At 41.0% G+C, this 12564-nt stretch overlaps 1 protein-coding gene across 2 annotated transcripts in view; it reads left to right on the top strand.

Annotated features, from left to right (window-relative positions):
* Positions 1-914: 914 nt before the first annotated feature.
* Positions 915-12564, top strand: part of vkorc1l1 (vitamin K epoxide reductase complex, subunit 1-like 1) — a 157912-nt gene continuing 146262 nt past the window's right edge. Inside the window, exons 1-3 of one of the 2 annotated variants that reach the window (XR_011603162.1) lie at positions 915-1167; positions 4293-4402; positions 6937-7462. Coding sequence is in view for 1 of the 2 variants with exons in the window: in XM_070982459.1 (XP_070838560.1) it covers positions 944-1167; positions 4293-4402; positions 6937-7163 (561 nt within the window). In the remaining variant the exon portion in view is untranslated. Of the gene's footprint in view, positions 1168-4292; positions 4403-6936; positions 11679-12564 lie in introns of those variants that run through there. The other variant, XM_070982459.1, reaches the window with a different exon arrangement.

Below are 12564 nucleotides of genomic sequence, written 5' to 3'. Positions count from 1 at the left end.
CGTGTCCTGCGGGACAATGGCGGTTTGTGTTGAGCTCGATTTCTCTCTTGGTTCTCCCTTTGCCACAGGCATGGCACGAGTATTCAAGCAGATTGTAATAGTCATATTGATCGTAGTATGCCTCCTCGAAGGAGACGAATCTTTCCATGTCTGTGGCCATTAGCAAGCGGAGTGCAGCAGCTCACAACAGACGAGTCTCAGAGCGAAGTAAACACATGATGTCACCCTGTGTTTATATACAGGGCAGAGTCACGTGATCGCGGTGTGTCACTTTTACTGAGGAAACTAATATGGTTGTTTGGAAAAATTGTCATTGTATGCTTTGTTCTATGCTATTTTACTCTGTATGTATTTTTGTCGTCGCATGTTTATGTCCCATTTTGGATTTGATCTTTTGTTTTGTGACGGTTGTTTTGTTTTCTTGCTTCTTATTATGTGTACGCGTGGAGCATAAATAGTGTTCAAATCAAATCAATGTTAGAAATTAAAATAGCTGTAACAATAAGTAATATAATTGTAATTACGATGTTGCTAACGCACCATTATTTTGGAAGAAAATACGTTTCGGACTTAAGTGACTGGAAGGTGTTTGGAATATGTACAAATACCCAAGGAAGTGATGGATATTACAGTGTCTGTGGTTCACACTGCACACACCGTGAGGTTACCCTTACTGGCATGTTGTGTTGATGCACTTACCACTATGGAAATTACATTCAGCTGTTACTCTAGATAAAGAATATGAGAACAATGTGCAGCTTTATATACCTGGGATTCTTTATTTGCTCCCAGATCAGATGAGTGCAGTGTGTCCACACACAGAGCCGTGTCCCGTGTTATCGGACGGGTCTGCTCCTCTGCGCGGCGGCCCGCCCCTCACGGTGTGGCACGTCCTGACGCTTTTCCACGTCGCAGTTGTGTCTCACAGGCGAGCTCGCTGCGTATGTATGCGTGTCTCCAGCTAGGCCAGAGAGTGATGGCGGCGCCCGTCCTGAGAGTGTCCACCCCTCGGTGGGAAAGAATAGCTAGGCTTCTCGTTTGCCTGCTGGGCATCCTGTTGTCTCTATATGCCTTTCACGTCGAGAGGGAAAAGGCTCGGGATCCGAGTTACAAGGCTATGTGCGACGTCAGCAGCTCCATCAGCTGTTCAAAAGTGTTCAGCTCAAGGTAATTTGAATTCAGCAAAGAGCGCTCAATGAAGCTGGCTGCTATTGTGGCAATCTGGGAAGGGCTGCGCGGTTCAAACTGTCAGATGCACTCGGCTAACATTTGCCGGCTGCCCTCCACCGCTGAGGCTAACTACAAACCATAACTGCTGGCGTGCTGCGAGCCGACTGATAGTTCAATAACATGTTTGAAATAAGTTAACTTTCAGCTTATCATTCAATGAGCACATCATTAGCTATCTAGCTCCATGAAGCTAACTTCGCTAACAGCTAGCTAACGCAACCTATTTGTTAACAGTCTACTTCTTAGCCGGTTAGCTTTCACGAGAGCTGTCAGCACTGACAGAGTCTACACTGATAAGTTGCTGAAAGCTAATGTTACCTGAGCACACAGAATGCTCCATGTATGAAAGGGCAGCACATCTGCAATACCAACTTTAACACAGAAGTTGACAATAGCCTGGTCAGTCTAACGTTATTGGGGTGTGTGTGTGTGTGTGTGTGTGTGTGTTATTGTTGCTGCGTTAAGTCATTCATTCAGACGACCCAAACTAGGACTTTTCGGTGGTCAGCTGGCTCAGTGTTGATCATTTTGGGTAACTTTTGAAGCTAGTAGCTACCGCTCACGTTAGCTGTCATGCTGCTGTCATTAGCTGTCGTGCTAATGTCACCGGGCAGCTATCGGTCAGTCCGCGGGGTTAAACCCTACACCCTACCTGCCTGAAGGCACAGTGCACAGAGCGGCTCCAGAGGTCAGCGGGCAGGACTGAAACGATGTTAGCTAACTCAAAGTTTCACTGTTGCCTCAGTCGCACAGTGTTAGCATGTAGATAGAGAGCCACAACTCCACAGTTAAAGCTGCTGCCACAGTCGTACTTCAGCTGTTCGTCCTTCAGAAACCAACCAGAGCTTGTATGCCTTCAAAGATGAGTTTGCAAGCGATCGGTCATTTCACATAGCATTACTTTTATGTTCTTGGGATCACAGTGGTCATATCAGCTTTACTGTGTGCATGCAAATGGTAAATGCACTCAGTGAATGAGAGTCTTTGCACAGCATAACTGGAATGCAACCTGTCCAGGAGTTATCACAATCTTGTAAGATGATTCTCTGAATTGGAGTACCACAGACAGTCCTGCCCTCTCACCTACATTACTGTGAGCCATCAGTTGTGACCGAATGCGTTGACAAGGAGTTGGTTAAAGTAGAGCTGAAATGATTAGTTGATTAATCGATTAGTCTGTTGAAAGGAAATTACTAGGCAACTATTTTGAGAATCGATTGTGAGGATTTGCTGCCTTTGTTTGTCATTTATGATAGTAAATGAAGAGTCTTTGGGTTTTGGATTGTTGGTTGGACGTAAGAAGTCACTTTGGGCTCTGGGGAATTGTGATGAGCATTTTTCCCAATTTTTTGTCATCTTATAGACTAAATGATGACTCAATTAATTTTGAAGATAATCATCAGATAATCGATGGTGAAAGACGTGATTTCTTCCCTGTAAATAAAGAATCCCAGCAGTTTCTGTTTTTGTCTAAACAGTACCATCAAGGGCTACAGGTAAAGTGAATATCCTGTCTCTGGTGATGCAACTTACTGTATTTACGTGTGTTGAACTGCCTGCTTTGTGCATGCCTTCTCAGATGCTTATCAGTCTAAGATAAAGTCTTGAAACAGAAGAATGTCTGCTGCAGTAAAAATAATGGAAAGCATGAGTGTCTGCAATGTAGAAGACATAATTTATAATACACAAGGAGGATAAGCTCCCACAAAGTCGTAAATGAAATGAGTTTGTGAAACATTGCACAAAAAGAGATGACTGTCACATGCTTTTTTTTATTTTAAAATAGTAACACACTTGCAGGGGAGCTTTTACACTTGTATCATCCCCAACTCCTACATCAGTTGTCCCAAACACTTAATTGCATGGTGTTCAGAAGTCGACTGTGGTTTTTGGTTCTCAAGACAGTTTTGCTGAGGCACAGCTGGGCATGTGGTTGTGGTAAAGCAGCAGAAATAAAGCAAAGGTCTGGTGTCCATGCTGCTGCTGTATAGTCTCAAATCAGCAGTGAAAAACTTCAAATGTTCAGAATGAATTAATAATAATAAAGATGATAAGAAATAAGAAACTTTGCTCATGTTATGATGTTATGATGTGTTATGCAAGAAATGAACTGCACACGTAAAGTGTCTGCAGCACTATAGAGCAGAGTACATGAAAAAGAATAATATGTTAATTGAACATGATGAACATGTTGTGCATTCCTGCTGAGTGAAACTCAAACTGCTTTTAATTAAGCCTCGTGAATGCACATCTATCTTGTCTTTTATTGTGCTGGATGTTGTCATTTTCTGTGAAAGGAATCTATTGGCACAAAAAACGATGTTGACATTTACCACAAGTAGAACAGTTTTGCAGCAGAGTAACAGCTTCAGTTTTACCACGACACGAACTGAAATGAGACCTCGTGGTGCAAAGGTTTAAAGATAGTACTGAACAGCAGACTGGTATTAACACGCGGGCAGCACTGGTGGTTGTGCCACAGCAGTTGAGGCCAATTAAATGTCATCCTCTTGAGACAGACCTTAAAGAGTTCCTTAAATCAGACAAACTCATCTGTCATGTGCACTCAAGCCATGTCCGTGTGATTGTCCATTGCAGTAAAGTCGTACCTTTTGTTTTACAGCATTTGTTTTCTCCTCCTTAAAAGTCCACATGTCAATGAATTGATTAGCTGATCAACACAACATGAGCTGTCAACTATCATGTTGGACTGTTGGTTGGACAAAACAAAACTTTAGAAGATATCATCACATTCTGTGGAGAAAACAGTTACTTGAGAGAATAATGGGCAGATGAATTGATATGAAAAGACTCATTCGATGCGGCTTTAGTCAACTGTACACCAGAATGCTTCTCTGTGAATTATTAGTCCTGCCTGAAACAGAATTTAGCTTAAAGAACCTCACCCAGCTGGTTCTTCAGACTCTTGGAAAACAGGTATGAGTGAGATCTGAGTATGAGTGTTATATACATTTTTTTTATCTTTGGTGTCATCCACAGTCTTCTGTACTCCTGACGTAAAGTTGCACCGCTGTCTTTGCTGATGTTTTTGTGTGGTCTAGGTGGGGTCGAGGATTTGGACTCTTGGGCTCAATTTTTGGAAATGACAGTGCACTGAACCAACCCAACAGTGTCTACGGGATTGTCTTTTATGCCTTTCAGCTTCTACTAGGTAAGATGTCATTTTTTCTGAGTAATTAGTATTTCTCATTCAGGTGACAAATTTCTCCAGCTCTTGTACTAACAACCAGTGCTGACTCAACACTTACATCATATTCAATGGCTGAATGTAAATATAATTTACTTGCTAATAATAATAGTTTTTGAAGTTAATCAATATTTTAGGTTTTTTGAACTTAATAGTAAGTAAGCAGCAGAGATAAATATTAGTGTAGTACGATGATCAGAGTGCCTTGATAGCTGCTCTGCAGAGGGCGGCTCCGTTCTTTTAAGTTTGACTCTTATTAGTTTTGTGTTTGTCCCAGTCAGATTTTGCCGATGACAGTTCAGAGATATCATAAAGTGACTTGTTTTAACTCCAAGTCCCCCCCTGCCCCCCTTGGTTACATTCACAGTCACACTCCCCTTCCCTCAGTACATTGATGGCATTGCTGACTCAGTCATGCTGGTTTGACATGTTTGCCTACCGAGTGGGCTGTAGGCTTCCCTGGCCACCTGGCGCTGGCACAGAACAAGAGGTCCTTTTAGCCACAGCAGTTACCACTCATTTGACTAACACAATAGCAGCCCAGTTACGACAAACTGCTACAGCGGCTCAAGATTTCCATATTAAAGGCCAGACTGCCCAGTTTCAGAACTTTCATTATTCTCGTGGCCTTGGACTGTCCAATATTTGTCTAAGGCAGGCATGAGTCCAGAATCTGCATAACCAAGGATTTAACCTCTGATTAATGCCAGTTTTTGCTATGGGACTGCTGTCAACAAGACTTAACTGTAGACTCAAATATCCACATGAAATTAATGCAATAGTTATAGCTTTTTCCCATCATATTTGTTCTTTATTGTAAATTAGTGTTATGGTGAAGATAGGGGTGGCAATACAGATGAAATCGTCTGTCATGCTATGTGTCATTTTGTATCATTATATGGTAAAATATCATGCTATAGTAAATCACCTGAGGGTGGGTGTTACACATGGATAGTCAGCAAATGAAATGATGATGAAGTACTTCATCACATCAATGCAAAAATCATGGAAATGAAAATACAACATGTCCATAAAGAAGCCCTGCTTATTGATTTTCGACATTACCCATGCATGGTTTTATACACCCAGAGACATTAATAGTTACAGGCCATAAACATCACGGCAAAATCTTTGGCAACTGACAGCGTTGCCACGCATTTCACCTCATGGTGTGTATTGTCGTATCATCCACCTCTGGAAGAGAACGTATTGTCAGAGCGTGTTCTTCTTATCTCGCCTTCTTAAAGAGCTGTTCTACTACAACATTATAAATGTCTGGTAGTGATTGATGACACCACCTGTATGGCCCCCCAAGTGGTGGAATACAGGCAGTAACATCAACACCAACAATACCACAGTGTAGAAGTACTGTTGCAAGTAAAAGTCTTATACTTTACTTTAGTAAAATCAGAAGAGTATTAGCATCAGAACATACTAAAGTACCATAAAGTAACAGCACTCATTATGCAGAATGGCCCCTTTCAGAACAATTGAATTCTAAGTATTGATGCATTAAGGTGTACCTTGCTTTAATGTCGCAGCTGATAAAGGTGAGACTGCTTACTTTATATACAGCTGGGTGATCAATAATAATGTACATCGATAAATTTGTTGACTATGTTTTGTTTTAATAATCTGAATCTGCAAAGTAACTAGTAAATAAAGCATTAAAATAAATATAGTGGAGTGAAAAGTACAATATTTCTCTCTGAAATGTAGCAGAGTATAACTATAAGGTAGAATAAAATAGAATTACTCAAGTACAGTACAAGTACCTCAGATTCATCCAGAAGAGTACTTGAGTAAATGTAGATAGTTACTTTCCACCACTGGGTCCCACTGCATCATATGCGTGTCAGGATTTCATTTTCTATCATTAATCATCATTGAAATTGACACGTGTAAAACATTGATTCTAAGTGAAACTCAAGCGCTCCCACTAGTACCTCTCTGAGTTTCACAGTCAGCCATCACAGCCTTCAGATACATGGTTTATTCATGCCTTACAGTTAAACATTAGAGTTGTCAGTCTGTGGGACTCGAGCATGTGCAGACAGGCCAGAAACTGTCTGTCTGGGTGTTTTGTTAGGACCCCACTATTTCAGCTTAATGATGGAGAAGACAGTGGTTTTGGAATAATGGATAATTCCTAGGTTCATATCAAATATTCTATAGGTCAGAGTGAAAAGGGGAAACCTGCCTAATGACGAGGTACATGAAATCATTTTATCATCCGTTGTTCAGCAGCAATTGTTACAGTCCTAATAAAACATCACCAGCAGAGACAGTGAGGACACTTTGCCTCAGAACTATGACTACACCTCATGTGACAACAGAGTAATATGACCAGTCTATTCAGTGTGTGTCATCACGAGGGTGCTGCTAACATAAACAGAGAACTGTCTGAGAGCTCAGCAGACTCAGGTTGCTTGTGTGTTCCAAGGTTGTCTTTTTTTCTGCTTATTTGTCTAAGCTTTAGTTTGTGTTTCTTGCCGTAGGAATGACTGTCAGTGCAATGGCCGCCCTTATTCTCATGACGACATCCATCTTGTCGGTGGTGGGTTCACTCTACCTGGGCTACATCCTCTACTTTGTCCTAAAGGACTTCTGCATCATCTGCATCACCACATATGCGCTGAACTTCATTCTCTTTATTCTCAACTACAAGCGACTGGTTTACTTGAATGAGGCCTGGAAGCAGCAGCTTCAGGCCAAGCAGGACTAAGCTGTCGAGAACGGCAAGAAAAATATGATAAACAAACAACAACAACAAAAAAAAAAGAAATGTGACCTCTGAACATTTGACTTGCCACCAGGAGACCTTGCTTCCAAACAATGTTTATTCTGCTGTGTGTTCAAAAAAAATGAAGAAATTTAACTTTAATGTTGGGCCTGACATCTCAATGTTGCAAACACGGAAGGATCTGTAAGTGAAAGATGATTTTTTTCTTTTGATTTCTTTTTCCTCGGTTAACATTGTACTCACGTAAGGAAGGGCCTGGCTGTGTGTGTGTGTGTGTGTGTGTGTGTGTGTGTGTGTGTGTGTGTGTGTGTGTGTGTGTGTGTGTGTGTGTGTGTGTGTGCACGTGGGGGAACACGTCAACCCGAGCAAGCAGAGGCAGAACGCCACAATACAGAACGATGGAGGACAGCTCTCTTTTGAACAAAAAGGATCGCAGAATGGAAGAAAAACAGGACATTAAAGGGGTTTACTTGAAATTGTTAGGAAGGTCCTATTACTGCCCAGCGGATCTGCACTAAAACTCGGAGCCCAATAATGGATCCCAAAATTCGAAAAAAGAACACTCATTAGGTTATCGTTCAGTTCGCAGATCGGGTTGTGCGGCAGGGCAGGGATGGGGCAGAACGATTAACATTTATACAGACTAGTTTTTTTTGTCATGTTTACACTTTGTAGTATGTTCCTTTTTGAAGAGGACCACTAAAAATAAACACGGGACAATGTGAGATGTTGTGTGTAGATCAGTCAGATTGTTTGTTTTTGCAATTCTGTAAATAGCTGCTGAGCAATATTCCAGGCTAGATTGTGATTTAGTGTTGACACAAACCTTTAAGGAAAACAAGACAAAAACAGAAAAAAAAAAAAAAAAAAAACAGGCGAAAACATCAGTAAATCTGGAACAAAACATGATCAAGGTCACGGCTCGGTGGGGGAGTCTGAAGACGCGCTCGGGACGTCGTCCGTCCTGTAATCCTGGTCAGGCATGCAGTTCAGAGTTGTGTGGATTTCTTTGTATGTGGTTATTGTTTCATCTGAAGCCACAGACACACGTCTTTAACAGATCTATAGGTTCTCTTCACCAAGTTCGCATAAAGGCACCCTCACTCTTTATTTTATTTTTTTTGGTTATTCTGTGAAAAGCATTCCTGACCACCACTCAAGTGGGATCCATAAAGACTTATGTGCCTAAAGGAGTGTTAAGGTGAATTACCTTTTCTTTTTTTAAATGTTTTGGGTTTGGGGTGGGGGGGTGTAATGTCATGTTAACACCAGTTTTCCTTGTTGTTTTATTGTCACAAGTCCAAGGCTTTATTTTTATGATCACAGTTTTGTAAATGAAGATACCAGTGAAGTGTTTCTCCCTCCCTAATAGAGTCTCATGAGGTAGCAAAGGCTGCTACACTGTGATTGTCTGCTCATGGGAAGAGTGGCCTGGTGGCAGAAGCATCTTTTTATCTTGCTGTTTCAGTTGTGTTCGTGTTCGTCTCGCGTTTGTTCACTGTCCAGCCTGTATACATTTGATGTCAATCGAACGGTGACGGTGATCTTGCCAAGCTGAGTTACAGTTCATCAGCGGAATGAGCGGCGGGAGCCTAACAAGGTGTGACATTCTGTGTTGAGCTATATGTGGAGTTTGTGGGATGTTTGCGCCAGTAGTAAAGATATCCAGGCTGCTGTTGTTTTTTTTTGTCTGAAGCTTTTCATGAAGTGACTGATCTAACATAGCGAGGTTTGTTCAGAGGCAGATCACAGTGTAGGCACAGCAGCCACTGCTTGGAGTGGCTTTCCTAGAAATCCACCGTGTCAGTTCAGCTCAGCACCAAGTGACAGAGCAGGACCGTCGTCTGTTTTCCATCCAGAATCCACTGATTAAAGCACCCAACTCGTCAGACACATGGTACACTATCTCCTGGCTTTAAGCATATGTTGGCCATCGGACAATCGCACACTGTCAAAGACGCAGACCAGTCGTCGTAATAACCGTAACAATGTGATTCATCTGTGGGGTTAAACCAGCTTGTTAATAGTTGTCATCACTGCTCGTCTCCATGCCCCATTCCCCTCGACAGCCTTTTTTTTTTTGTGGGGTGAGGGTTGTCAGAGTATTGATGTTGGCAGCTGTCAGGAAAGTCATTTCAGTGACACGCTTCCTGTGATAACATGATGTCATCGGTCTTGTATGAAAATGAAAATTAAGGTGGTAATTTTTCTTTCCAGGATATTGTCAAAATGAAACTGTTCATGCATGTTGTGACCCATTTGCTCCTTACCATATATAGTGTTACATCACTGTTAGCCATTTTCCAAAGCATATATTTGAAATGAGTTTTCCAAAATTCGAGGCAGTTTCCATTCATTTCACTGAGATGATATCAATTTTAAGAGATGCTTCCATCACTTAATCCGTCAATGTTAAGATCATATATCCTGTTCACTATGTCCACATTGATCCTTTGAGTTAGAGTAATAACAGTAGAACAGATAAATGTGATGCAGTTTGGCAGCCTGCGAGCCAAATCTAGACTTCAGTTGCTCTGTGATGGATAAGCTAACTTAAAAGAATATTCCACTGATTTAGCATCCAACATCAAAATCAATGAAGCAGAATCAGAAATGCTGTCTGATTTTATGTCGCGCATTTTTCTTCGTTGTCAAAACCTGTCGCCTGCATTGCTCACTATGTAATTTGACCATTGACAGTTTGGAGAATTGGGTGTGTTATGCTAGTAGCAGCTAATGTAGCCCTGAGCCGCTAGCCTCAAGACGAGATGAGGAGTGGGCTACAGAGGTCGAGTAAACTCACTTCTTTCTAACCACACACCCCCAGATTGGCCCAAACTGGCCAAACTTACAGTATTCAACTCCAACCAATGCTGACTCAAGTGACATCACTCGAGGGCAAATTGGTGGAGTTTCCTTCCCAATTTTCAAATCTCTGATCTTCATGCTGCACACAGGAAAGACAACCAATGGCTACTCGGACGACAAACTCATTTAAATACTATGGTTTGCTTTGGAAAATGGTTGGCAGTTCTGTTATGTTGACATGAATGGAGATAAACTGGCAAAGACGTGCTAGCACCAGTCCAGTTCTTTTAACAAAGCATATGGTCCTCCGTAGAATGTTTTAAATGTTTGCTGCATCCTTCCTGAGCAAGTCATCTTAAGATCTTCCTTACATAGTATTGCCGTGTTGGGCTCACATCAGTTTCTCGTTCATCTCAACTCAGAATGAGATGAGCAACCACTCTGTGTTGTCTTTGTCTTTTACTGGGAAAGCCTGTGCATTCACACATAAGACAAGTCTCCAATGGATTCACTTGCACAAGTTTTTATTTAACGAAGTCGACTGGCACACCTTGCTAGTTTATGTGACAACAGTTATGGGTCCTGTGAGTGTCAACCATAGAACTGACAAGTGAACAGTAGGTAGCTGATGATGATGTTCATGATTCAAGTCATATGCAAGCCTATTACACTAGTTGTGCGCAGTTACTTTAAAGAAATGGGTCAGGAATTAGGATTTTGGGTCAAAAGTTTGAAGTCTTTGGTTAAAGGATCACAATGTGGTGTGATGATTTAGTGTCAAAAAGGTCAAAATGATTGATACTGCATTCTCATTAATATTCATTTAGGCCCTGATGTATAACTGCCATGTTAGTTGCATCACGAATGCCAACAAAAGTGCCTTCTGTTTGATCATTAGGCCTTGAGCCAAAGAGGAGCAACAGTAATAGCCTTGTAAAATGAAGAGTGGTAACTGTAACAGGCACTTCTGCTTGCCTTCCTGAAAATGTAATCCGATAAATTGGTAATTCCCAAAGATTTGATATCCGGTATTGGTGCAAAAATCCATTCAGAAATTAGCAGATAAAAAGCCCTGTCGAATCGATGGCCGTTCCTTTTCTCCTTCACGAACTCCACTATATAATTGTCATCTTATTTTGTCTAGCTAGGACATGTTTGTTAGCTAAGAAAACACTCTGGTTAAACTACATGATTGTAATGTTGTTTTTCATCATTAATTATGCCGTTTAGCTGTATAGACTGTTAACATTCTGGGTTATTTTAGTTGAAAATAAAAAGTTGAGGGTTGGAGGGCTAGGAATCCATGTGTCAGCATAAAATGTTTATTACATTTCATTGTGGAGGAAAACTTACTGGGTTTGCTTCTGTATTGCCAAATATGTTTTAAAATGCTGTATTTTCTTACATGGAAAAGTGTTACATGACTGGTAGGAGGGTGCAAAAAAATCGGTTGAATCCAGCTTACTTTAAGGGAAAACTGTGGAAAAAGGTTGACATGAGAACATTTTTAATTGTGTCATTGTCATGTGGAAATGATCTACCATTAAAACATTCCCTCTAAAACCACCTGTCACGTTAAGTTCTTCAAAGGAAAGGAAATGCTGTTAAAGACATAGTAAGAGGGACTTAAGTAAAACTAACTGCTAAATATAATAACTTTTTGTTTTGTTCGTCCCTTCCTGATGTGCTTCCATTGTGTCTTCCATTGGACACCTGAGTAAGGGATCTTTTAACGGTCAGTATGGACAGGAGGAATGATCACAGCACACACAAACCGTGTCAGCGTTCCGTTCGTATGGCTGTGTGAGTATTTTAAGACAGACTTAAAACACTGTGAGCCTAACCTTTAAGAGTGAGCTTCAATAGTTTGGTCTGATTCCAAGTTGTTAAAATACAGAGTTGTTAAAGGGGCACTCAAGGTATTAATTGTTGCACTTCCATAAAGTTGGGTTTTTACAAGAGACAAAAATAGAAGAGGAAAGCCACCAAAACGCAGGACCTTACAATGACCATAATGCAACTTGATCATGTCTACCCCGATGACATCATCAGGGTTTTGTTTTTTTGGAAAGCTCCTCCAAAGTGACAGAAAGGATGCTGCTGCCGTTTCCACTCGTAGCTTAAGCTCGCTCTGTTACGTCTCATATCAAATGTTTTATCCTCTCTTTCTCCATTTTATTAGCAAAGAATAATGCAAAACAAAACAACAGATTTCCCTAAACGTGGCACTGGTTGAGGTCTAACACTTTGAATATCTTTATGTTCTTAGTGAGGACCTTATTTTAACATTTACTGGTGTTACATGTTTTTGAAACCTTACTCATGTAGATTTAATAAGAAATAGAGATAGATAGATTCCATGATGGAAATCAATACTGAGCGCAGATGCAATAAAATGCCGTCAAACACCAGCCTTGTATGAGAGGATATGAAAAATTAGACGTGAACCTACAGAGTACCTCTGCAGTTGCTAAGTGAACCGTGTGTCTAAACCCTGTTGTAATATGACTAAGAGAAAGGAGTGAATGTGGATCAGTCACATGTGGCAGATAGTCTGTTTAATAAGGTCAGTGTA

The sequence above is a fragment of the Chaetodon trifascialis genome, chromosome 16, assembly GCF_039877785.1.
Source record: "Chaetodon trifascialis isolate fChaTrf1 chromosome 16, fChaTrf1.hap1, whole genome shotgun sequence".
Lineage (NCBI taxonomy): Eukaryota > Metazoa > Chordata > Actinopteri > Chaetodontiformes > Chaetodontidae > Chaetodon > Chaetodon trifascialis.
This window is presented reverse-complemented; position numbering and strand designations above follow the sequence as displayed.